The 25,232-nt window shown below is 38.5% G+C and overlaps 2 protein-coding genes across 29 annotated transcripts in view; one reads left to right on the top strand and one right to left on the bottom strand.

Annotated features, from left to right (window-relative positions):
* LOC109102711 (neurexin-3b) overlaps positions 1-11,661 on the bottom strand; it is a 332,713-nt gene extending 321,052 nt beyond the window's left edge. For 18 of the 26 annotated variants that reach the window (XM_042746624.1, XM_042746637.1, XM_042746625.1 and 15 more), the window contains exons 1-2: positions 11,472-11,660; positions 2,363-3,433 (exon numbers count right to left, since the gene is read on the bottom strand). In XM_042746624.1, the coding sequence (XP_042602558.1) occupies positions 2,363-3,059 (697 nt within the window). In that variant the 5' untranslated portion in view covers positions 3,060-3,433; positions 11,472-11,660. Of the gene's footprint in view, positions 1-2,362; positions 3,434-11,471 lie in introns of all 26 variants that reach the window. The other 8 variants (XR_006157472.1, XR_006157473.1, XR_006157474.1 and 5 more) reach the window with 1 other exon arrangement.
* A 10,849-nt stretch (positions 11,662-22,510) lies between these two features.
* LOC109086494 (zona pellucida sperm-binding protein 3-like) lies at positions 22,511-24,600 on the top strand. 3 transcript variants are annotated; one of them, XM_042747139.1, is made up of 8 exons: positions 22,511-23,123; positions 23,202-23,320; positions 23,386-23,489; positions 23,562-23,637; positions 23,802-23,919; positions 23,995-24,077; positions 24,148-24,239; positions 24,315-24,600. In XM_042747139.1, the coding sequence occupies exons 1-8, from the start codon at positions 22,833-22,835 to the stop codon at positions 24,365-24,367; spliced, it is 936 nt and encodes a 311-aa protein (XP_042603073.1). In that variant the 5' UTR covers positions 22,511-22,832; the 3' UTR covers positions 24,368-24,600. The 3 variants fall into 3 exon arrangements, with proteins under 3 accessions (XP_042603073.1, XP_042603072.1, XP_018956388.2); XM_042747138.1 differs by having other exon boundaries at positions 22,512-23,123; positions 23,253-23,320; positions 23,562-23,739; positions 24,315-24,474; XM_019100843.2 differs by having other exon boundaries at positions 22,513-23,123; positions 23,562-23,739; positions 24,315-24,474.
* Positions 24,601-25,232: the final 632 nt, after the last annotated feature.

Below are 25,232 nucleotides of genomic sequence, written 5' to 3'. Positions count from 1 at the left end.
AGATATCATGCACAAATGAATGCTATCATTGGGTGGTATTCATTCTTAGTGAATTCCTGTCAATGAGTAAATGCAGCCATGCTGTGAGGTGCTGAGAGCATGTCGGTCCAAGTTTAAGCCCATCATTTACCCCCATCGCCCCCAGTGAATTAGCCATTTCTCTTTCGTTCCGCCCCTAATTACAGAACGCTCCCACAGCTCAGTGGTGCAATCCGTTATCAGACACGTCCATTAATCTGTGGACACGACTGGGGCCTGATGAAGCCAAGACTGGCCATGACGGCCTTGACAGCCACGCCTGCAGTCAAAGCACAGGACAGGCTGAGCAAAACCCCCAGGCTGAGATTAGAGGTCCACTTGCTTCACATTTATCACAGAGCAGCTGCTGACTGGCTCCTCATTAAGGGCACTTTTTTAGGCCTACTGGTTGCCAGAAGGCCATAGACACAGAAACATCCTTCACCAGCCCTCCAGCCCTGAGCACCCCTACTGATCCAAAGGTGATCTGATCATACCGCCTGATCTCCTGTCGCTACCGACTATCTCTTAATCTTTATAAAGGAGCACTGAGGCACAGGGCTGGAGTGATCAGTCTAAAGGGCTTGGGTTTGATCACGAAATGCAAAAAGTCAGGCAATCAGGTTTGGGTATACTGATTCCCTGCCTGACTGGATGCCGTTATATTCATGCCCTGAATAAATTGAGATGCTTGTGGAATTATAGACTATACACAGGGCACAACACGAAAAGAATAATCTCTCATAACAACAGCACCAAAGTCTCTTGGCAATTCAGTGTGCATTGGGAAAGTATAATCAGTTTTGAGACTTATTCTAATACCTACTGGTGAGTCTACAGTGAGAGTAATCCCAAATAAGTCTTAACACTGAAGTACAGTTGACAAAAGAAACTTGACCGTTTAGAATCAAGAAATGAAAATAAAAATTTCAGTCAAAAGGTTCAACTCTTGAAATTGCAGTGTACCTTCACTTGTCTGTAACGTGCAGGATCTGGATATTTGATGAAAAAAGTATAATTTAACCTATAACAATGACTATAAAAAAAAAAAAATAAAAAAAAAAAACAAGGCACACAATGATGACATAAACTGTCACTCAATCATTATTCCTTGAGTGATACAATAAGCAAAGTAATTACTGATAATCAAAACATCATTACTAAATTTTTCTAGGTTGACACATTCTATTGCATTAGAGGCCCTATTTGGACACTTACATTTTCTAAACATTTTTGCAGATATAGCAAGTTGATATTTCAGGGCTTTTTAGTGTATATTATCAGTACCCTGCAAGTGGTCAAAGGTATCCAAACAGGTATAAACAGGTAGTAACTTTTGTATTTATTTATTATTTGTTTGTTTGTTTGTTTGTTTCACTCAAAAGTGTATGTATGCTATCTTGATGTAAAATAAAAATGAACATATTTTGTTAATGCAAAGAGTACACACATTCTTAAGTACGACACAAGCGTCTAAATACTTTTTGAGGCCACTGCATATAATCATTAATTGAAAAAGGTTATGCTTAGCATGCTTGTGAATAATCAGTAATGTTGTCTAGTTCCAATGTGATAATTTCACAGATTAATGAAATATACTTTGAGGTGTAATTTAGCTGCGTATGCATGTGTTTGGAGATGTATGAGGTAGGGTGAATGACATTAAACAGTATTTGAAACAGGAGTCAACATGACACAGCATGCAAAACCCATTTTACTTTTTTAATGCAACATGTTTTCAGTCAAACTTGATGTTCAACCAGAAAAAAAAAATGTCATTGCAAATATTTTTCAACTTGTTTTTCAGTAAACATATCGTCTCGGTTACATATTGGTAACCCTCATTCCCTGAAGGAGGGAACGGAGACGTCACGTCCCGTCGCCTCGGTTGCTGTACCACCGCTGAGCCGCCGGTTCTTTGGCTCGGCTCCTCAGCGAAAACCTGGTATGCATTGCACCTGCTGCCTTATTATACTCACGCTGTGATCAGCGGCAGCTGGATGCAATAACTGCATGCCAATGTGCATTGGCTCGTTTAGTTTACACTCAAAGTAGATTGGTCTATCGAAGCAATATCCCAATTAGTCGTTTGATGAGGTGAAGTTGGGTGTGATAGATTGATAGGGAACCATATAAATTTACTTTAACAAATTTACCTTGAATGTGTGAAAGGAAAGTTTTGATTTTATTTTAATGCAAGATTTATTATTATTATTATTATTAGTAATTTTTTTTTTTTTTTTTAAGTTTTTGCCTATGTTTTCTTAAAAATAGATTACTTAAAATAAATTACATCAGACTATTGGCCAGATATGTTTTCAAAATCAAAGGTAAACATTCTTACCTTCATTGCAGTAACGACCTACATATCCTGTTTTGGAGCAGTCACAGTAAGCTTCACCGTCAGCCATGCTGCAACTGCCTCCATTTTCACAGGGGTTCTCTGTACACAAGCCTTCCATCTCTAACCAGACCTTTTGGCTCCCTAGGCGTGTTGGAACCTGATTCCCATAACCAAGGTCTGTAATAATTCCCTTGAATGGTGGCATCTCCTTAGCCGCTGGAAGTGTTAGGGCAGATGTTCGAATGTCTTGAGGGACTCCTCCAAGATACAGGTCACTGACAATCTTCATGAACTGCCTTTGCGGTCTCACCTCATCCACCTTTGACTCTCCATCCAGTGCCAACACGGTTCGCAGGTTGTGCCTGCTGATGGTGGCAAAGTGCCAGCGACTGTCGTTTACCATCTTGTCGGAGGTTAAAGTGGTTTCTGCACAGTCCACGCTAAAACGCAACTTCAGCTTGCCTTCCTCAATGCTCAGGAGCAGGAAGTCACAATATCCTCCATCATCAAAGTAGATAACCAGAGCATCTGATATAGCTGTTTTGAACTGAAAGCTGAGGTCACTTCTGGTGCTGGCATCCCAGCGTAGATAGCGTGCCCACTGACCCTCTGAGCCTGTGAACTCCAGGCCCAAACCAAGACTCAGGAAGGTGCTGAGCAGTAATAGTACACGATGGGGCCGGCAAATGGGAGGCATGGTAACCAGTGGTTATGCTACAAGAGTGCACTGAACAAAATAAAATTCCTCAGTTATGTTTTCTGGCAAATGATGTGAAGATCATTAAAGAAACATCAAATCCTTTAGATGACAAACATATGAGTGAAGAAGGTGAGGCCATTGAGGTTCTTGACACATACTAATCCTGTTAGGGGTACCAGGATGAATTCCAAACAGACCAAATAGCCTTTAGATTAGAAGTGAACTGGTCAGCTTCTGCTATCTAGATAGCCTTTACTGATGATGTTCCCTTGAGTTGACTTTCTGGATTAAAACAGAGATGTTCCATATTGGTTCTGATTCTATTATATTGCCACATGTTAATGGCCACATTGACCCTCCTTTTGACTGATCTGTGAAGATAAAGAAAAAAAGTACACATTTTCATTAGGTTCATTACACATTATACTGAGAAATACATTAGGTCTATATACAGTGGGCAATGTTGCATCCCATTATGTTTCCTTAAGGCTGGACAGGGGCAACGCTCGTGGGGAGGTGGGGGGTGAGGGGGTTGTGTTAGGATGCTTCTATGGGCCCACGCACTTTTGGGGCCCCCAGAGATCTGTTTTATTAGTAGTACAAGTAGTAGTAGTAATGTAATAGAAATTGTAAATGTATCTACCCAAGAGTTACAAATAAAATTACTTATTTCTGCAAAATTATCCCCCCCCCCCCACTGCATGGTTTCGTCCCATCCTACGTAGCCTAGAGTCACTGAGATCAGATGGTAAACTGTCATTAGAGATGTTTCTGAGTTCGAGGCGGGGCAAACTGAGCTGGACGATTTGGTTCACAAATTCACACTCTGATTACGCAGAACAGCAGTGTGAGGTTGTCATGGCAACCAGATACATTGCATGTGAACTACAGCTGCGTTTCTATTTTGCCACACTAAACTTAGCAAAAAACACATAGAAAATAATGTACAATAAACATGTCGGTCAAAATGAGGTGTTTATTAAGCAAATCAAGGAGTGAATTACTGTTTTAAAAAAAATACTTTAGCCGTGTTTCCACAGGCAGGGTCACAATTATCTGCAGTGTATGAAGCTAAAGGTTTTTGGGCTAAGGTTCATAATATAGAACATTTTTAACATTGTATGCTGTGAAATTGTATGAGCATAGGTAGCTAGCAAACACGGAATACAGCTGTTAAGCTAATATTCACATTTAGCTGAATCAAGTTTTCTAAGTAAGATCATGATTGAGAAATGTTGGATACTGCTGGAAAAATGCTGGTGATATGGGCTATCCTGTTTACATTTACACTTAGTCATTGAGCAGACTCTTTTATCCAAAGCGACTTACAAATGAGGACAATAAAAGTAGTCAAAACCAACAAAAGAGCAACAGTATATAAATTTAAATGACAAGTCTTGGTTAGCCTAACACAGTACACGTAGTAAGATATATATATATATATATATATATATATCTATCTATATATATATATATATATATATATATACACACACACACACACACAAAGAAAAACAAATAGATAGAATAGAAAAAAAATAGAAGCTAGTATTTTTTAAATAAAAAGAAGATAAATAAAGTAGAATTAAAATAGAATAGAAAGTGCTAGAGTTAGAGGGTCAAATAAAGATGGAAGAGGTGTGTTTTTAGTCGTTTCTTGAAGATGGCTAAGGACTCGCCTGCTCAGATTGAGTTGGGCAGGTCATTCCACCTGGAGGGAACAGTTCATGAAAAAGTCAGTGAAAGTGATTTTGTACCTTTTTGAGATGGCACAATAATACGCTGTTCACTTGCAGAATGCAAGCTTCTAGAGGGCACATACAGGTGCATCTCAATAAATTAGAATGTCATGGAAAAGTTCATTTATTTCAGTAATTCAACTCAAATTGTGAAACTCGTGTATTAAATGATTGTCAATGATTGTCTTCTGGACAACTGTCAGAGCAGCAGTCTTCCCCATGATTGTGTGGCCTAGTGAACCAAACTGAGAGACCATTTTGAAGGCTCAGGAAACCTTTGCAGGTGTTTTGAGTTGATTAGCTGATTGGCATGTCACTATATTCTAATTTGTTGAGATAAATTGGTGGGTTTTTGTTAAGTGTGAGCCAAAATCATCACAATTAAAAGAACCAAAGACTTCAGTCTGTGTGCATTGAATTTAATTAATACACAAGTTTTACAATTTGAGTTGAATTACTGAAATAAATTAACTTTTCCACGACATTCTAATTTATTGAGATGCACATGTAACTCTGAAGTAATGAATTTAGGTAAATGGGTGCAGAGCCAGTGGTGGTTTTGTAGGCAAACATTAATTCCTTGAATTTAATGACATGCATTCTTTTCAGCTCAGTAATGATTAATATGGCAGCGGAATTTTTGATTAATTGTAGAGGTTTGATAGAAGTGGCTGGAAGACCTGCCAAGAGAGCATTGCAATAGTCCTGCCTGGATAGAACAAGAGCTTGAACAAGGAGTTGTGTAGGATGTTCTGAAAGAAAGGGCCTGATCTTCCTAATGTTGTATAAAGCAAATCTGCAGCACCGGGCAGTTTTAGCAATGTGGTCTGAGAAATTTAACTTATCATCAATCACAACTCCAAGGTACAACACAGAGGCATTGCCATGTTAGAATAGAAAAGGGTCCTTTCCAAACTGTTGCAATAAAATTTGAACCACACAATTCGCTATCATTATATGCTTAAACATTAAGATTTGTACTCATGGAAATTACTAAAGTAGTCAAACCTGTTCATTAGAAAGAGGTATCCCAATACTTTGGGCAATATAGTGTATGTTTGGTGTGGTAGGGAGCCCAACCTCATATTCTTTCATAGGGCCCAAATTACTAGCTACACCCCTGAGGCCAGGACACACCAAGCCGATGGTCGGTCACTGGCCAACGTCGGGCCGACGGCGAGCAACGGTCGGGTTAGTTTGTTTGGTGTGTTTCACTCGTCAGCTCTCGTCGGGCTCACATCGGCAGCAGTTTGCCCAATTCAACATGTTGAATCTGGGGTCAGGGCTGTCGGATGTTTCTCTGAATTGGTGTTAAGTTTTGATATTGAGTTATTGTCCGGGAATTGGAGTGAGTGTGATGGATATGATCACGTAAATGAAGACGGTACAGACAGAAGGCTGTTTAAATATTACATGATCTTTCCCAATCATTTTAATATGCGAAAGTTTTCATAACAACATAAGACACTTAAAATTATTAAAGTTATCAACGTTACTGATATTCAAAATGGTAGCAAGTGCTGCTTTGTTTACGTTTTGTATATCTGCGTTTATCTCGTATATTTGTTTCGGTTTCTCCTTTTGAATGACGAATTTATACTATTGATAGCTGCTGTAAGAAAAATTGATGAGTACGTCGAAGATCTTTGACGAAGAATAACTTTTATTACAGAGTAGCAGTGACAAAGTACAAACAGCACTTTGGATTCAGCTGAGTCAGAATGAACCCCGAACATCCTAAGCGCAAACATTTTATACTGTATTACTTCCCGCTCAACATGTAAATGAAGTTTCGTTTTAAATGTAAATTGTGGATTACAATGAAAGTGATAGCCTTCTGTTCCCACTTCTTTGGTAGACTTTGGGAACAACCAAATGTTAAGGTGATAAGATTAAACAGAATCCCTTGGTTATTTCACGTACCCTTTTGGTCAACAGATAATTCTTGAAATCCTTCTGCTGCTCCCATGCTGTAAGTGACAAATTAACGCTCCGGAGGTAGGCTACTATTTACATATTAAGATCGTAAAGATCTATCTCTATGATAATTAAGCTCTTTGTAGGGAAAGGAGCATAGTTTAATACACAATTTGGTATGGACGTATAAATCATCATTGGAGTGTGTGTGCGGAGGCTTTGCGTGGACATCCGCATGCCTCCCATTTTTTGTGACCAGTAGGCTTCAAAAGCCCCAACTGAACATGTGCAGGCTGTGTGAAGAAGCCGTTGCTACTTTAACCTGTACCATCCATCAACAAAACAATATAAAGACAGCCAGATGTGCAATAACTCTGGGCAATTGTTTGTTCACATGTTTGTTGTGGAGCGGACCATCAGCATATGCTTTCAGTAGTATAAATACAAATGGTCCACGTCCGCGCTGTCTGTGTATGCGTCCGGATTGCTCATTATTGATGAGTCGTTCTTGAAAAACAAGTCGTCTCGGGGAGTAATTCGTCCAGTCATGCATGCGCAATATCCTGTAGGTTCTGCACTGAATTAGTTCACATGTTTCAAGTCTTTGGGTTTTTCGCGTCCTTCGTTCATCATGTGACAGCCCCATAAGTGTAACCTATGCAGTCTGAGCCGGAAACAGAATTGATTAGTTCATCTCTCGAGTCTTCGGGTTTGAGTCGTTCGTTCATCACTTGACAGCCTCATAAGCTAAACCTATGCAGTCTGAGGGAAAAAGACTTAATAATAATATAATAACCAACTCTTTAGTTTATTACCACATTCAGTGTTATGGAAAAGAACCATCATGACAGAAATTCACACATTTATAAATTGTTAGAAATAAAAAGCTACAATTTGAGACCAGAAACACATCATGTAACTGTAAGAGTACATAATAATAATAATAATAATAATGTACCTGTTTGTAAAGAAGGTTGTAATTTTACTAATTTCTCTATCCAATGCTGTCACATCACGTGACAAAAGTATGAACGACTCAAACCTGAAGACTCGAGAGATGAACTAATCCTCTTTACGGCTCTGCATAGGTTTAGCTTATGACCTTTAGCTACTCGAGAGATGAAATCCTGAAGATTTGTCAGATATAAGAGGTGTGGTGAGCTAACAATTAATTATTTATTTTCTGTTTCTTATACCATTATAGTTTTGTATTGTTTGTAGTGTGATCAACGTTTGCATAAGTAGTAGATGTGTAAGGGAAGTAGCACGTAACATGTTAATTATATTTTGCTAAAATTAACAAATTAACGAAATGACTCAAAAAAAGTTTCGGTCATTTTGCTTAACAAGACTCAAAGGTCCGAGTCAGTAAAATGATCCGAACTTCCCATCACTATTGCTCATGCGGAAAGTATAACACAGGCTTTAGGCTGTAGTCTGTGTGGTGTGTTTGAACACAGCTGTTTGGTCCGACGCTGCGACACGAGGCAACAGCACCATCGGCTTTCGTCGCCGCTAGTTCTTTGAAGTCGGCTTGGTGTGTCCCGGCCTTTAGACCAACTAAAATGTTTTCAAACTATGTCCTGGGACCCTCAGAGGATGCCAAATTTTAAAGGGAAAAAATGACACAAATGTATTTGTCGGTGTTTGATGTCATTTATATTTACCCAATCATTGACAGTATAATTTTATATAACTTTTATTATTAGAAACCATGAGTGAATTTACTATTTATTCAGCTGACCATTTTTTAAAAACAGTAAAAAAGAACGTCATATTGTTTAATGAAACAATATGTGTAAGTCTTCATAATATAAAAACGTTTTTCTCATATTTTCACACATATTACACTTTTTTCACACATGGCATTTATATTTAAAATATATCATTATATTTTAGTCAGGGATCCTTTGCAAAGAAATAATTTTATCTGAGGGTCTTTGGCCTTAGAGTAAACCAAGATCTACTTCAAGATTCTCCTGAAAAAATATTTGAGCTGCCCAACATGGCAATTCCTGTCTTTTTTCACATTATTACTTATCTGTCTGATCAAAGGACCAAAGGTAAATGTTGAGATTGGAAAACACATAATACTTTTAAAAGCCTTTATTGTTAGATCTATGTGTTGAGAATATATTTTTGGACAGGCCAACAGTAAAGCCTTTTACCCCAAATTAAAGCTGTATTTGCATTTTGGCAAACACAAGTAGTCACAAAAGCCACTGACAAATATTTGCTATTTATGACACTAAGTATTTACAACACATGCGGTCAGTTGACAGATGTCTGACGGAGAGATACTGTAAGTGTGTGTAGAATTCCATCCCTCCTTGCCCTGGCTGCTGCTTTGGCATGGAGCCCCCAGAGACAAAAGCCTCCCCAATCGTAGCTGTTGCACAGCGGTGCAACACAATAGCCCCTTTAACTACCTGCCCTGAATAGTTAATCTCTCCCTGGCAGCCAGCTATTGAATTAAGGCAACTGATACAAACACTGATGCGTGGAGCTTCTCTTGAGCGATAGTGGGTCTTGTCTGTATTTTAATAGATAATGAGCACTCCACAAGATTTGAGAAGAAATGTGAAAAGGGTGAGCCGAGCAGAACACAGTGGCGACAGTCAAGACATTTACCATGCATTCCACACTAATAGGTAAGGCATCATGGAGAACGGGTTTTCAGAAGGACTTCCTGTTCAGGCTGCTTTACTGGGAACGGGCTGGCCTGAAACCTTATCCTCACATGCAGCACATGACAACTGGCCATTGGTCTGGCAGCAGTCACACAGAGGATTTATTACAAACATAATACAGACTATTGGGTTACAAATGATATAGATCTGATCAGAACTCTGCAGAGACAGTAGTCTATGAGGATTCTTGTTCAAAAGACATTTGTACAGGATTCTTGGACAGTGCGGTTTTGGGCATAAGCATAATACATACAATTTAATAAGCAAAAAATGAAGAACTAAGATTAGAGATGAGGAATTAGACTCTAAAATATGTGCCATATGCTCTGTAATCCATAGAAAATCCACTCAAACAGAATAAATGTTGCATTTGGTTCCCAAAAGGCAAAAAAGCAAGAAAAGCTTACACATAACTATCAGAGAAAAAGTCTTCCATCTGCCTTGAATGATTTACAATCATTTCCAGCATGTTTTATTCTCTGTGAGTAAGGCCAAGATGCTGGGTATAGGAAACAACAAATATATATGATGATTATGTCTCCCTATGCACTTTCTCCAGTGTCATGTCAATCTCAGCTGGGTTTCTAAAATGTCTCTCAAATTCTCAATATCAGAATTTTTTCTTATCGAAAATGCAATTTGACTTCAGGTCATCCAATACCACATGACATGCATTCACAAAGAACAAAAAATGAACAAGCCCTAGTAACCTGCAGTGTAACAATAATGTGCAGCAGCTTAGGCGTTGTGGAATAGAAATTATTCATCACACACTGTGTTTCAAATGGGATTCCCAATTAAATTAATAGTTTACTCGAAAAATGATTCTGTCATCATTTACTCGCCCGCATGTCTTTCGAAACTTGACTTTCTTTCTTCTGTGGAACACCAAAGCAGTTATATATAGAAGAAAGTGGAACCTGGTATTTTTCATACACTGAAAAAGACTGCAAAATAGCTATCATATGTCATCAGAAGAACTGTAATATAGTGCACAGGTCTTATGAGCTACTTCTAATTATGCCTTTTTTTTTATTTATTTTTTTACAGATTGACAGGCCTTGATCTCCATCCAGGTCACCAAGAGAGCAGCTCAGACATACTGACAAACATCTACGCTGGTGTTCCATGAGAGAAAGAAAGTCACACACACACCTATTTTCTATAATAAAAAGGAAAACAAATAAATAAATAAAAAATAAAGGCATATGGGAAGCTAGAAAAAGGAATAGTGAGTGAGCGCACCAAAGCTCTAAGAATATATATATATATATATATATATATATATATATATATATATATATATATATATATATATATATATATATATATATATATATATAAAGAGCATACCTGCAGATTTTCAGGTCAAATGATGGTATCAAAATCTAAAAGTAACATGGTAGCAACAGCATCGGATAGCTGCTGACCTTAAGGTAGGCCTATATGTTCAGTTCTTTTACATGTCATTTATATGGGAGAATACAAAAAATATCAGTATTAGTAAATTAAATTATATTATTGTGCCCCAATGAATGAATTTTCTAAGGTATTTTTATATCCCTGCCTATTAAAGGGTTAAGCCAAAGTAAAATACAACTTTAACATTCTTAAGGGCCATGGAAGGTTTTTTTTTTTTTTTTTTTACTATTAAAGAGAGAGAGAGAGAGAGAGAGAGAGAGAGAGAGGGGTAGCTGATCATGTTCAGACTGCTGCATGCATCCTTCAGTCTCCTCTCTGCCATTGAAAGTAGATCTCAAACATCCATTAAATATTTCAGAAACGTTTAGGACATAGGAATAATAAGATTTATAAGATACAATAATTAAGAATGTTTCTGTATCTTTCATCCATAAATATTACAAGCATTCAAATATTATATTACAAGCGTTTGGATTAGAAGAATATAGCTATCCCAGAGAAATTTCACGAATGTGTTTAAAAAATTATATTTATGAATACACAAGCGGCAGAAATATTGTTGTATAATGTAGCCTAATGTAAGTTAATGATTAAACGCATTTGTGAAACTCTCTAAATCTCTTAAAGTAGTTCTGATTTACCTCATATGATAAAGATTGTACTCCACCGAGGGAAAATCCGGTTTATTCTACAAATTGTCTAAAAAAAACAACGTTAAATCCACATCGCGAGTGATGGAGCGCGGATGGAGTGATGCTGAGGTCAAATCCAGTGTAGCGGGATAATCCGCGCATCCAGAGCTCGCTCTCCTTCGCTCGACTGAGGTGCTGGAGCCTTTCCTGAGCTCGCGAGCTTCGCGGCTCCGCCCACTACTTACATTAAACACGCCATTTAAAGACGTACAAAGACAAACATACCGTTTTCTGTCAGGACTCCCCTTCAGCTATCTTCAAGAGTGACTATCCATTTTAATCCTACATTTAACATCACTTTTCCTGTGTAGATCTATAGAGTATTTGAGTGGCTGTGTAAGATTCTTTACATATTAAAAGCCTCCAGAATTTTCTGGAACACTTTGGGGAAGTCTCCATGGTCCTGAATAGACATTGTGCTTTAACTGGCCAGATACTAAACTCAAAAAGTAGCCTAATAACAGTTCCGTTAAATCCATTCTAAAAATACATTTAAACGGTTTCTAATCATTCTAATTGATACATCATCACGTTACTGTCATGAACATGCGCACTTACGTTTTCATCATTCAGAAATCTACTCACTGCAGTCTGTTGACGCTCAGATCAACGCTAATCAAGTCTATTGCCGTGACATGTGAGGTAGTTCTTGCGACCTAATTAAACGGAAAAGTTAATGAAAAGATCACTGACGCGGCTTAATGAGGCAGTGAGAGAGTCCTGTGGGAGCACGCAAGAGAATGCAAATGCACACGCACGCAGGAAACGCGCACGCTTGTCTCACGCACTAAATATTTTTATACCAATAAAAAACTACAGAGAGTTAATGTTTGCATATATATATCAAATGATTCCTAAATGCTGTAAATGTTGTGTTGGATTTGAAATAGTTTATTTATCAGGGCTTCTAGTTCTAACCAAAATGATTTGCAGTGCTGGGGGAATTTAAATGGCTTGCTCCACAGTATGGTAACAGTAAATATTTAGTTTTGGGATCTACAGCCCTCTGCAGCCCTGGCAGAATATCCACACACCTTTATCATTAATAGAGGGCCCAAAAGTATTAGGAACCTACACAGCACCTAAAGTGATTTTTAGTACTTAAATTAATTTTGCAATTATGTTTGATATAATATGAAATATGTTTCACTCAAATTCACACGTGTTGTTCATCACATTAACTACGAATTTATTTCACTAATGTTTGGCAACAGAAAGAGCAGTGATATTTTTTGAATATGTATTGCAAGGGTGTCCAAAGCTCTTGATAAAGGGCCACTATCCAGCAGAATTCAGCTTTAACCCTAATTAACCAGTTAATCAAAGCCTTCAGACTTACTAGAAAGGCGAGTGTGTTGGAACTAAAATCTATAGGACAGCAGCCCTACAGGGGTTCTTTGTGTGTGTGTGTGTGTGTGTGTGTGTGTGTGTGTGTGTGTGTGTGTGTATGTGTGTGTGAAAGTGACATGACGCATGGCCAAGTATGGTGTCCCATACTCGACATTTGTTGAAAAAAAACAACAAATGTCTGTGTATATTGTTTTGCATGAAAATACATTAACATATCACTGAATCATCCAGATAGATGGATAGATATATATAAATAAAAATATCGCAATTTTAACAATATATATGGTATCCTCTTTTGCGAAGCTTTTAGAAATAAAACAAATCAAGATGAAGCATCTTCTTGAAATCCTCAGCTGTATGTACTGTATTGTATACTATGAGGTCAAAATTAAATGTATAGGTAGCCATCCCCAGCCCTTATCATTTACATTTGCAAGCTCTTTGCTGATGCTTTGTTAACAAACTGCCATAAGTTCATCTCACCTCACCAACCCACACAAAGGCACTTTGCAACTGCTAGTGAGTGAGTGAGTGTCAGTGGAGGAAATGTATTTTGTTGTCATTTTTTTAAGGCTTGTGGAGATTGGGATCTTCGTTCCCCATGTTACAGAGACAGCACTGTTCATCTTTCTTCAACAACAACACCTCTCCTAAGACACCTGTACACTGTCCAGGAGATCATCTGCTACAATTCATTATCCCAGAGACCTCATCTAAGTACAGTGCTTTTAAATCACCCCCAAACATCACAACAACACATAAAAACATGCCCCAAGTCTAATCTATTTTACCCAACTAGTTCCAAACTTTGTCCAAGCTCAGCAGCGACTGCCTCATCGAAGATAGCCTGGCACTGGGTCTTGTTAGTCCTGCAAACAGAGGGTCAGTCTAACAAGCATCCTGTCACTGCCAGAATTAATATCTACTTCGACTGCTTAGTACTGTCCAAATGTAGCTCTCTACAATTTAAAGTACAAAGTAAAGTACAATTTCAAATTTAAAGTAGAACTTTTTTTTTCAGAACTGTTTCCCGACTTTTTTTTCTTTTCTCTCTCTCTCTCACAGTGTGTGAAGCTAATGCTCTCTGCCCCACGGCCTGCAAAACATCTGTCATAATTAGGAGGAACATCCTTCAGCCAAGGCAGGTGGAGGAGCCCCTCTGGGAGAACCTGTAAGACAGTCACATTCCTGACACATGAAGAGAATGTCTTCAAGGCAGGACAGACATTATTTGCTATAATATTATACCCTTTTTATCTCAGTAATAAAAAATGCATTTAAAATGAACATTGGCAAACCGTGAGGGTTATTATACTATATTTTTCACAGCATGATAGATTAAAAATTAGTGTGTGTAAGAGAAAAATAGTGTCACTAATGTAAAATACTAAATTTAATAATCTGTGTAAATGTGCACTTATACAAGTCAGTTGAATAACAACAAAGAGATAAATATTGCACTATATAACACTATGAACTATATACCTATATTTTAATAGAGGGTATCTATTGTTTATATAAATGTTTTGTGTACACATAAAAATAACCCGTACTCTAAAAAATAGCTCAGTTAAAAAATCAGATACATTGAGAAAAGGTGAATTGGAGACAATATTGTTATATATTACCGTCTGAAATCCTGTCTTACAACAGTAATGTCAAATAACCATTTGCAGGACCTACCATGCCCCCAAGTTACTAGCATGCATATGTAAAACTTGCTGCCATGAAAATTAGATAATTAACAGTGGTGTGCCTAATGGTATGTTGTGCCATTTAATAACGCTGGTTCTTGGTGCCTACCATCTCTCTGCTACAGGTCCTGGTGCCATGACTGTATGATATCTACTGTAAGTGCTACAGACTTTCACCAGATGGCCAGTGTTTGTGTATCCATGTGTATGCAAACACTCACGCTGGTTTTCAGGTGTGACTTAGCAATAATTCATGGGGGCTCTCACACACCTACCTGCTGGTTCAGTCACAGTGCTATTAACCAACCGTTTAGCACCCTTGGCACTTTGGCAAGCTGGTGCCGGCATCTCAGCCCTAGTGATGTGGGTACATTTTTCATGTCTGGGAATGATTTTGGGCTGTCTGACGAAGGCCCTGCAGGCAGATGATACATTAGAAAACACTTTTTCCTGAAAAATAAATATAAGTCAGTGCACATGGAGAAAATAGAGTTTACTCTTTTTTTGTTCTTTTTTACTGACCGTTCCTTGCATTAAAAAGCATCTTCTTGGTGACTGTGTCAAGCAGAGAAAATAACTTTGTCCTGTTTCATAATGGATGCTAGTGAATGCATTTAGCCATTTTACCTCAACAGGATCACAGACAGTACAGTAATTATGTTTGGTGCAGAGCAGTAGCTGACATCACAAGTGAGCAAGTGTCTTTACGAGGCATGAACACATTCAGAGGAAAGTGGCTCATAAACCTTGAAGTTTTCCAACCAAAATAAGTCCTATGGTTTGAAAGAATATGGATACATAGTCATGACCAAAAGTTTTGGCAGTGACATAAATTTTGTGCTTTACTGCTTCAGTATTTGTAGATAATTTTACCACATGTTTCTATTGTATACTGAAAAACTATAAGCATATCATACGTTTTAAAGGGTTTTATTGAAAAAAAAAAAATGATATAAATGGTATATAATGAGTCAATTTATAGTGTTGACCCTTGTTCTTCATAACCTTGGCAATTCACTCTGGCATGCTGGATATTAGCTTCTGGGCCAAATCCTGACTGATGGTGATCCATACTTGCCTTTAGTTCTCAGAGTTGATCACAATTTGTCCACTTGCCTTTTGAGGACTGACCACAGGTTCTCTATGGGACTGAGATGCAGGGAGTTGCTTGGCCATGGATCCAAAATTTCAGTGTAATGATCTTCAAGCAACTTCTTTATCACTCTTGCTTTGTGACATGGTGCTCCATCATGCTGGAAAATGCACAGATCACCAAATTGCTCATGGATCATTGGAAGTCACTCTTGCTGGACATTTTGATACCATTCTTTATTCATGCCAGTGTTTTTGGGCAGAATTATGAGAGCCCACGCACCTTGGTTGAAAAGCAACCCCAGACATGGATGGTCTCAGGATGCTCCACCGTTGGCACACAGGACTCATGATAGAGTTCACCTTTTCACCTCTGAACAATCGATTTTCCAGATGTCCCGAACAGTCAGAAGGAAGCTTCAGAGAAAATAACTTTGTACTAGTCTTCTGCTGTCCAATCCTTGTACAGTACTTCCTGCAGATGTTTCAGTCTGTCCTCAAAATTTTTCTTGGAGAAAAGTGACTTCTTTGCTGCCCTTCTTGACACCAGGCCATTGTCCAAAAGTCTTGGCCTCACTGTACATGCAGATGCACCAACCTGCTGCCATTCCCGAGCAGGCTCTGCACTGTTCTGCACGATTCTGTAGGTGACTCCTCAGGAGGAGATGGTCCTGGTGCTTGCTAGACACTCTGGGATGTCCTTAAGACTTCTTCACTGCAGTTGAACCTCTTTCCTTGAGTTAATTGTTGATCCGTTGAATTTTTTTTTGATGTGGTATATTCTTTTTTGGGTTTTATTTTCTTTTTATGCAGTTTTGATTCACTTGGATTTTGGCTGCACGTGTTCTTTTGGAGGTAACCATTGCTAACAAAAACACAATGATTGGAAGTGCTTCTTCCCTCCTTTTATAGCAGCCAGTCTGCTCTTATAATATAATTAGTATGATAGTGATTTCACCTGACTAGTACTAATTCACACCTTAACACTCTTTCAAATTCATTTTCCTGTAACTCTTTATGTTTTCTTCGCATTTTCATGGTTATATATATATACTAAGTCCAAATAACTATAGATTCTATTTGCACTATGTTAAAATAGCAGGATTTTCTGCTATTTATACTACCTATTTAAAATAGTGGCAATTATCTGCACCTTATATTGTAGAACATTATAAAACACAAAAACAGTATGCAATTATAACACATTAAGTGTAAATTATAGTTTTAATTCAAATTATTAAATGGATCCCACAATGGGACAATATAAGCCCTCCCTACACCTACCCGATGTAATATGAGGGGGAAAATAGAGGGGGAAAAATAGGTAAAGGGTGGAATTGAACCCGGGTCGATCGCATCAAAAATGACTTTGCTACGCACTTTACTATCTACACTACTGAACTTGTTAAGTTACTATTGTCTTTTGTAGTAACCTTACATTGATGGGCGGAGTTACTGTAAATAGTTTCTGCCAGCAAAGTGGAATATAGATGCTCCGTTTTTTTTTAATAGTGAACTGATGTTCAGCTGTTCTTTTTAATAGTCAACTTATTTTCGAGTCATCATCATAAAAGCCCTGTAAACACTGTCACAGACATTTCATTAAGCTGAATGCTCACTACCTGACATGGTCATCACGTTTTCAGGCCATTTCAGGTTTTAGGCCATTAGTGGAAGTGCATTAGCATGGTTCAAATAATACTTATCTGACCGCCATCAATTTGTAGCAGTGAATGAAGAGATGTCATGCTGATCACAAGTGCAGTATGGAGTACCTCAAGGCTCAGTATTAGGGCCGTTACTCTTCACGCTTTACATGTTACCCTTGGGAGATATCATCAGGAAGCACAGTGTTAGCTTTCACTGTTATGCTGATGATACTCAGCTCTATATTTATTTGCAGCCTGGCAAAACATACCAATTTGAAAAACTAACGGAATGAATAGTCAATATAAGAAACTATATGACGCGGCAAATCCTTTAAGTGCCCAAACTCTGGAATAATCTACCTAACACTGTTTCGGGAGGCAAAACACACTCTGTCAGTTTAAATCTAGATTAAAGACCCATCTCTTTAACCTGGCTTACACATAACACACTTACACATTTCTATTACGCAAATCCATTAAAGGATTGTTAGGCTGCATTAATTAGGTCAACCAGAAACTGGCAACACTTCCAATAACACACAATGTATTTGTTACATCATATGAAGAATGGCGTCTACGCTAATATTTGTCTGTTTCTTTCTTATTCCGAGGTCACCATAGCCACCAGATCCAGTCTGTATCCAGATCAGATGGTCACTGCAGTCACCCTGAACGAGTCCATATCTATTCCAGATGGTGGATCAGCACTTAGACGACCGCTACAGCCCTGAATTTGAGCGGAGACCAGGACAACTAGATGAGTCCCAGAGACAGAACCCCAGTGAAGATCTTGTCTCCTATGGTCATCGGGACAAGACCACTGAACCAGATGATCCCTCTGCATAATCTAACAATCTTACTTTGCTACAGCATGGATCAACCTGCTGATTCATCTGGATGTAGGAGAATTGACCCTCCGACTGAGACTGGTTTCTCCCAAGGTTTTTTTTTTTTTTTTTTCTCCATTCTGTCTTCAATGGAGTTTTGGTTCCTTGCAGATTTAGCTTCTGGCTTGCTTAGTTGGGGACACAACTTGATTGCAGAGATACTATTTAAACTGAACTGAGCTGGAAATGACATCGCTGAGTTCAATGATGAACTGCATTTAACTGAAAATTGAGTGTTTACTATTGTCCTTTTGCATTGACACTATTTCTCTATTTGATATTGTAAAGCTGCTTTGGTACAATCTGTATTGTTAAAAGTGCTATATAAATAAAGGTGACTTGACTTGACTTGACTTTATTTTGATGTGACACAGCAGTGATATCTAAGCAGGTGAGTGGTTAACTTACTTAATATTTAGTCAATAATGGCATAATTTTCTTCATTCAGCACGAGAGCTCGCAAGAGGTGGGATTTATCACATGAACAAATTACATCCAATCATAACTGATCTTATCCAATTTTAGTGCGATGGAGGCATTGCCTCCTCCCACGTGATTGTCCCCCATTCATTACCCCCCCACTAAGCCCATGGCATGCTATGAAGTCATTGCTGAAAATCTATGGACTGAAGGGAGGCAAGCCTCAGCTGTAACTTTACCTGCAGGTGTCGCTGTTGGACAGTGTTTCTTTACAAAAATTAGTGACCTTTATACTTTTAATACCATGTTTATTAGTAATATTTGTGTTGTTTCATTTTTGTAATATCCATTTTTGTTTTCTTTTCAGGAGACACTGCCTCCCTTGCTGCCTCAGAGGAAATGCCCCTGATATATATATATATATATCTATATATATATATATATATATATATATATTGATAGATAGATAGATAGATAGATAGATAGATAGATATTGTTATATTATTGTAGGCCTACTGTTACAAAAAATGTAATGTTACTATCACTTTTGATCAATTTAATTTGTCCTTGTTGAATAAAAGTATTAATTTCTTGAAGAAAAGAAAAGAAAAGAAAAGAAAAGAAAAAAGATCTTACTGACCCCACATTTTTGAATGGTAGTAGCCTATGCCATAAAGATAGATGTGCGCTTTAGACCATGTGCTTAGATCGTTAAAATAGGGGCCTGAATTTATGTACTGTAAATGTTAAAATACTCACTCAAAACCACAGGTAAAAATGTCCAGCACAATTGCATCCTGAGAAACCCAGAAGAGAAAATAACCAAACCATCACCATCAACAAACTGATCATTTATATTCTCATGCTTGTCTCTGGGGAGCAATCTCTCTGTGTTATAATGCAGTATGCAGAAGCAACCTTACCCTGTGCCGGCAAACACCATTACTCTGTTCTGGTGACAAATGACCTCGCTGCACAACATTGAAAAGGGCCAAGGCGGTGAGGACAGCTGTTAATGTTTGCTTTTAGATTTGGATGTACAGCTAGCGTGGCTTGCCCAAAGACAGATCAATCAATGCTGTGTAGGGGATGGCAGTCAGAGGCTAAGATGGAGTTTTCCTTAAGCCTGTCTCCAAAAGCGAGTGTATTAGAGTTGCAGGGACTGAGGGCAAGAGTGAAGCTAATGAAAAGCATGGAGGGATGGCTTTTTGACACAGGTCTGTAATTGCAGTCTCAGAGAGGGCAATGTTAAAAAAACAAAACAAAAACAAAGCAAGCCTCTCTTGGATTAGGACGTGTGGTGTGGAGACCATGGCTTTCAGAAATGAAGGTGTTTGTTGAAGGAAGTAGTCTGCGCAAAAATCTTAAGTTCAACACATACCTTGGTTTCTCTCCTTTTTGCCATGGTCTCTTATCCTCTGTCTAGGGTTTACTACAGGGTCAAAATCTTTTGTATTAGCTAGACTCCCCTCTGTTACACAATCATCAGATCTTTGTAAGAGTGCAACAGCATTTGATCTGCTGTGTGATTCAGTAAGATTCTTTCTGACTTTCTCTATCCCTGCTCCTCACATTCTTGTTCAGCACCTAATTTATTTGGTCATCTAATCTCGGTCGAACTGAGTGCAGAAAGAAAGCCATGATTAAAGAGTTCCCCTGTGAGAGTTGCATTGGCTCAGAGGTCAGGTGCTGGTTTGCAGGAGCAAAGTAAGTTGTTGACTTGCTGCATTCAGCTTCATCTCACTTGGCCTGTGTTTGGACAGGCCAATAACCAGCCCAGTTACCCAGCAACACCCACTGGGACAGGGTGAGTGCCTGGAAAAAAGAAGAGTCCTTTTGGAAATTATGTGAAAATGGAAAAGAAAGCAGATGCTTTCCCCCCCAGCTTTACTCCAGCTATAGCTTCACAGTAGTGATGAAACAGTATACAGTATACATATTTGCCATACTTCACCAAATGGAATAGCAAAAAATGTTATTGTCACGCCCCAAACTAATTGGTTTTGTCATTGGTTGAGCCAGTGTTGCTGTATCAGGGTGAATGAGACTACATTAGACACCATTAGATATGATCAAACCAGACTAGAACTCATCAAATCCTTAAAGGCCACTTCAAACACCATTATAAATTAAAATTAAATTAAATTTATGTATTTAGCAGACGCTTTTATCCAAAGCGACTTACAGTGCATTCAGGCTATCAATTTTTACCTATCATGTGTTCCCGGGGAATCGAACCCCCAACCTTGCGCTTTTTAACACAATGCTCTACCACTTGAGCTACAGGAGCACTATATATAGCATTATATCTGATCAGACCCCCTTAGATCAGATCTTACCCCATTAGACCTCATCAGACACATTAGACCTAGTTAGATGGATAGATGTGATGTTGTGGTCCATTGCTAGTGTATTTCAACCAGTTACTGTGAGCTCCTAGTGATTGGTAAGGTCTCCTGACTGGTTTATAGGGTCTTCTTAATGGCTGTTAGAGTGTTTTAGTTCCTAGCTAAGTGTTATTCATTCATACACGTTTAATCTTTTTCTATGACGTTTCATATGCTTATATTTACCCTTACTTTGACCCTTAGTATTAAACAGACTCTTGATAAGGTCCTTATGTAAAAGACCTATGCTATGTTTATCTAATTTTCACCATGTGAAATGAGTAACAAAAGGCAAAATATGTTAGATGATAGTTTTTATATGCATTTGGGGGTTCAGTGCCTTGCTCAAGAGTCTCAACTCAGTTGTAGTATAGAGAGTGCTGATCATTCACTCCCCCCAACCACAATCCCCACTGGACCTGAGACTCAAACCCACCACCTTCAGATTACAAGTTTGACTCTCTAACCATTAGCCCATGACAGCCCCTTAGTGCATAGAATAACTTTTTAATTTGGTCAAAGTTGTTGTTTACAAAGTAGCCTACTCTGAATACTTTCATTTCAATTGACCAAGTAAAATCCAGTTTTCTACGATGACTGTACGCTTGCATTCCATCTATGTGGAATTTTCTAGAATCCATGCAAAATACACATATTAATTGAAAAGTTCATGCAAAACTGACCATACAATAGATCAGAGAGTTTATGTGGACACTGCTGAACTTGAGCACTTAAACGCACACAGTAATGTGACATCAAACCAGCATGAGAATTATACAGTGTCCCAATCCTCCTCCTCATCTACTTTTCAAACTTTTTCATTCAGAAAAAACAGACCTGTCCCACCACATTCAAAGTGAGTTTGGTCCTCTTGACATTATGAGGTTAAGCACAAAGAGAAAGCTATTCAGGCTTAGCTGTGGTCTAATATGGGAATGAGAGCATGAAAGACGTGTCTAATCTGCTAATGCAAAAATCACATTAACTTCCCTAATTCATTTTTGCCACAGTGATGGGATATTAAAGGCTGCAACTCAGGGACCTTAATAGCAAACTGTGGATGTTTTCAAGCTGTTTTGAAGTGTAGAGGATGCGAAAGTGTTTTGTTGTTTGTTTGTTTGGCAGTTGACAGAGTCTGTGAGAACACAACTGCACATGGAGTTTATATGGCATTGGATTATCATTGGGAGGCTTTACTGTGTGATGAGACATAAACATGTATATGTATGTATGTGTTTATTTCCAACTGGGTACCTCTCACTGCATATGACATGCTACATCTCACAAGAGCAATACGTACACAATCAAAATATTTTTATCTCATTTAACTGTCATATCTCAAGAAATACAAAGAAATCACTACGTAGAAAAAAAAAAGTTTGCTAATGAAACCAATATGGACTGCAACCAATCTTGTTAGTGATCTCCTGACAGGAATAGTAATTAAGAAGCAAGTCTGGAGAACTATTAAGCTTGTCAAAAGGGGATGGAGTCACTGCAATTTCCTGCTCTAGAAAAAGGCACAACAGGCACACAACAAGCATCTTGAGGTTTTCAGAGTTTTATGGCAATAGGATTGATGGATTTTGTTAGTGTTGGAATCTTTCTGCTTATTGCAGTTGACTTGTGTTTGGCACAGTGGTCAGGATTTAAACAAAGCCAGGCTCCAATAAGATTCCAACAACAACAGTCAACAGTTTTAGCTCCTCAGCAAGCTGTCCAAAGTCTACAGACGTCAGCTTCTTTTAGTCCTTCAAGACCTTTAATGAGTCCTACTTGGGTAGATCCACGGAAACTCCAAGAACCTGGAAGCACTTAGTCTAAACAGCTTATGCAGGCTCCTGTGGCACCTTTGACCTGGCATTTTCCTGTAGTACCAGAAGAACCCCAACAGCCAGTTGTTCCTTTTGAGTTGCATGTACCTACCCCTGCACAGAGTATTGCTGCACAATGTGGAGAGAGCTTTGTGCATGTGGAGGTTAAGAAGGACTTCTTTGGGACTGGTCAGCTGGTCAATCCTTCATTCCTCAGCTTAGGAGGCTGTGCAGCTGTAGGGGAGGATCCAGAAACTCAAGTGCTTATCTTTGAGTATGAGCTCCAGACATGTGGCAGCTCTCTAAAGGTGAGTGACTATAACTCTTATTACAGTAGTAATTGACTGTAGGAGTCAAGTTACTGCATAGACTTAATTTCATTTCAGATGACTGACAATGAGCTGGTCTATATGTTTACCGTCCTCTATACTCCTGAGGCTTTAGTAGGAACTCCCATTGTAAGAACTGATGCAGCAGCTGTTGGAATTGAGTGCCACTATTCAAGGTACTAAAAAAAAAGTTGAAGCTGTTTCACTACAGGTTCCTAATTTGTTTGTTCCTCCGTTTTAGGCTACACAATGTAAGCAGCAATGCTTTGATTCCCTCTTGGGTTCCTTTTGCTGCTACAAAGGTTTCAGAGGAAGTTCTGGTGTTCTCACTGAAGCTCATGACTGGTAAGCTTTTAAATGTCTGTTTTAGAATGGGCTCTAAAATGCCACTGACACTTTTCTTTCGTCACCCCGCAGATGACTGGATGTTTGAGAGGCCATCCAATCAGTACTTCCTAGGGCAGTTTCTGGGAGTTGAAGCTTCTGTGACACAGTACAACCATGTTCCTTTGCGCTTGTTTGTGGACAGTTGTGTGGCTACTGCGGTCCCTGATGTGAACTCTGCTCCACGATATTCCTTTATTGAGAACCATGGGTGTGTTAGGATTAACTTATTGACCTCCTGTGTTGCCAGAACCTAATTTTTCTTTGCTTTAGGTGCCTGGTTGATGCAAAGCTTACAGGTTCAACTTCTAGTTTTATGCACCGGGTTCAGAGTAACAAACTGCACTTCCAATTGGAGACTTTCAGATTCCAGCAGTCAAATAGTGCTCAGGTATGTAGTGATTCATTACTAAGGGCTGGTTCTTCCCCTGCATGCAAAATGTTTACTTTTAAAGTGCTTTTATAGGTCTACATCACATGTGCTTTGAAGGCAGTTGTGGCTTCAACCCCCATAAGTCCAGAGAACAAGGCTTGCTCCTTTGCAAATGGGTATATCCTGACAATAATCTTACATCGCATAAGATGTATTCTGAATGGGGTAACCATTTCTGTTTTATAGATGGCTTTCTGCTGATGACAACGACCAGGTGTGCATGTGCTGTGATTCCACATGTGGCTCCAACAGGAAAGGGAGAGCACTGTCTGATTCAGGTGAAGATGTATTCTAAGGTCTATTCTCTGCAGCTAAACCTATGACCATACCTTGTTCTTTAAATCCCTCCCAAGGCCTTGTTTCAGAAGGAAAGGCAACCATTGGCCCCATTGTAGTCTCTATTTGATGTGGATTGGAAGAAGTGGCCAATAAAGACCTGAAAACAATACTGTGGCACACCTTGAGTTTTTTTTCTAGAGGATAGAGTTGGGCTTTTACATCTTGACATGGTCTTGCACCTGCATTGATACCTTGCATGGACGTTTAGTTACTAGTGATGCTGACACTTGTGACTCTTTCTGACAACCATTACTTTCACTTCAAGTGAATATGAAACCGTAGTAGACCATTAAAATGCTAGAGAAGTGGAAAAGGAGTCTTAAAACTTGTGCACTAGTTTTTGGAAAACCTACTGAACACTAGTGCGTAGCAACTGTAAAATCTAACAAATGTGCCAACTTTATATGCTGCTATTTACCTTACTGATGTGGATCTAGTAAATCTTTGTGTGAAAAGTCCCAGTTGCTCAATTTCTAGTTAAGGTTACATTGACTGCCTGTGCAAGCCATGCCACCACTGATGTCATCAAGATTTGGATCAGTGTTTTCAACTTGCCAATTGTTTGCTAGAGTTTTTCAGACTTTTTTTTTTTTTTTTTTTTTTTTTTTTTTTTTTTTTTAAATGCACCTAGCAACAAATTTACCTATTAAAATATCTGGTAGGTTTTAGGAACTGATTCAAACAAGGCATACATTTTCCCTGTAGTTTGAGGAAATCAAAGGGGTCTAGTAGTACATCACATGGATTAAGTTGCTATTTGCAATTGTTCTTCAGTAGTTCATGAAGACACGATGTTAGTTTTTACCTGTACTTGTTGATCAGTTAAATATGTAGACAATTTAATAAGGTACTGGTAACTTTGTGAGGACGTTATCAGTTAAGTTGTAAGCTGAAAACTTTAATGTATTAAATTAAGGTTTAAAAAACTGATC

This window comes from Cyprinus carpio, chromosome B20, assembly GCF_018340385.1.
Source record: "Cyprinus carpio isolate SPL01 chromosome B20, ASM1834038v1, whole genome shotgun sequence".
Lineage (NCBI taxonomy): Eukaryota > Metazoa > Chordata > Actinopteri > Cypriniformes > Cyprinidae > Cyprinus > Cyprinus carpio.
The sequence above is the reverse complement of the archived record's forward strand: the minus strand, read 5'-3'. Positions and strand labels throughout refer to the sequence as shown.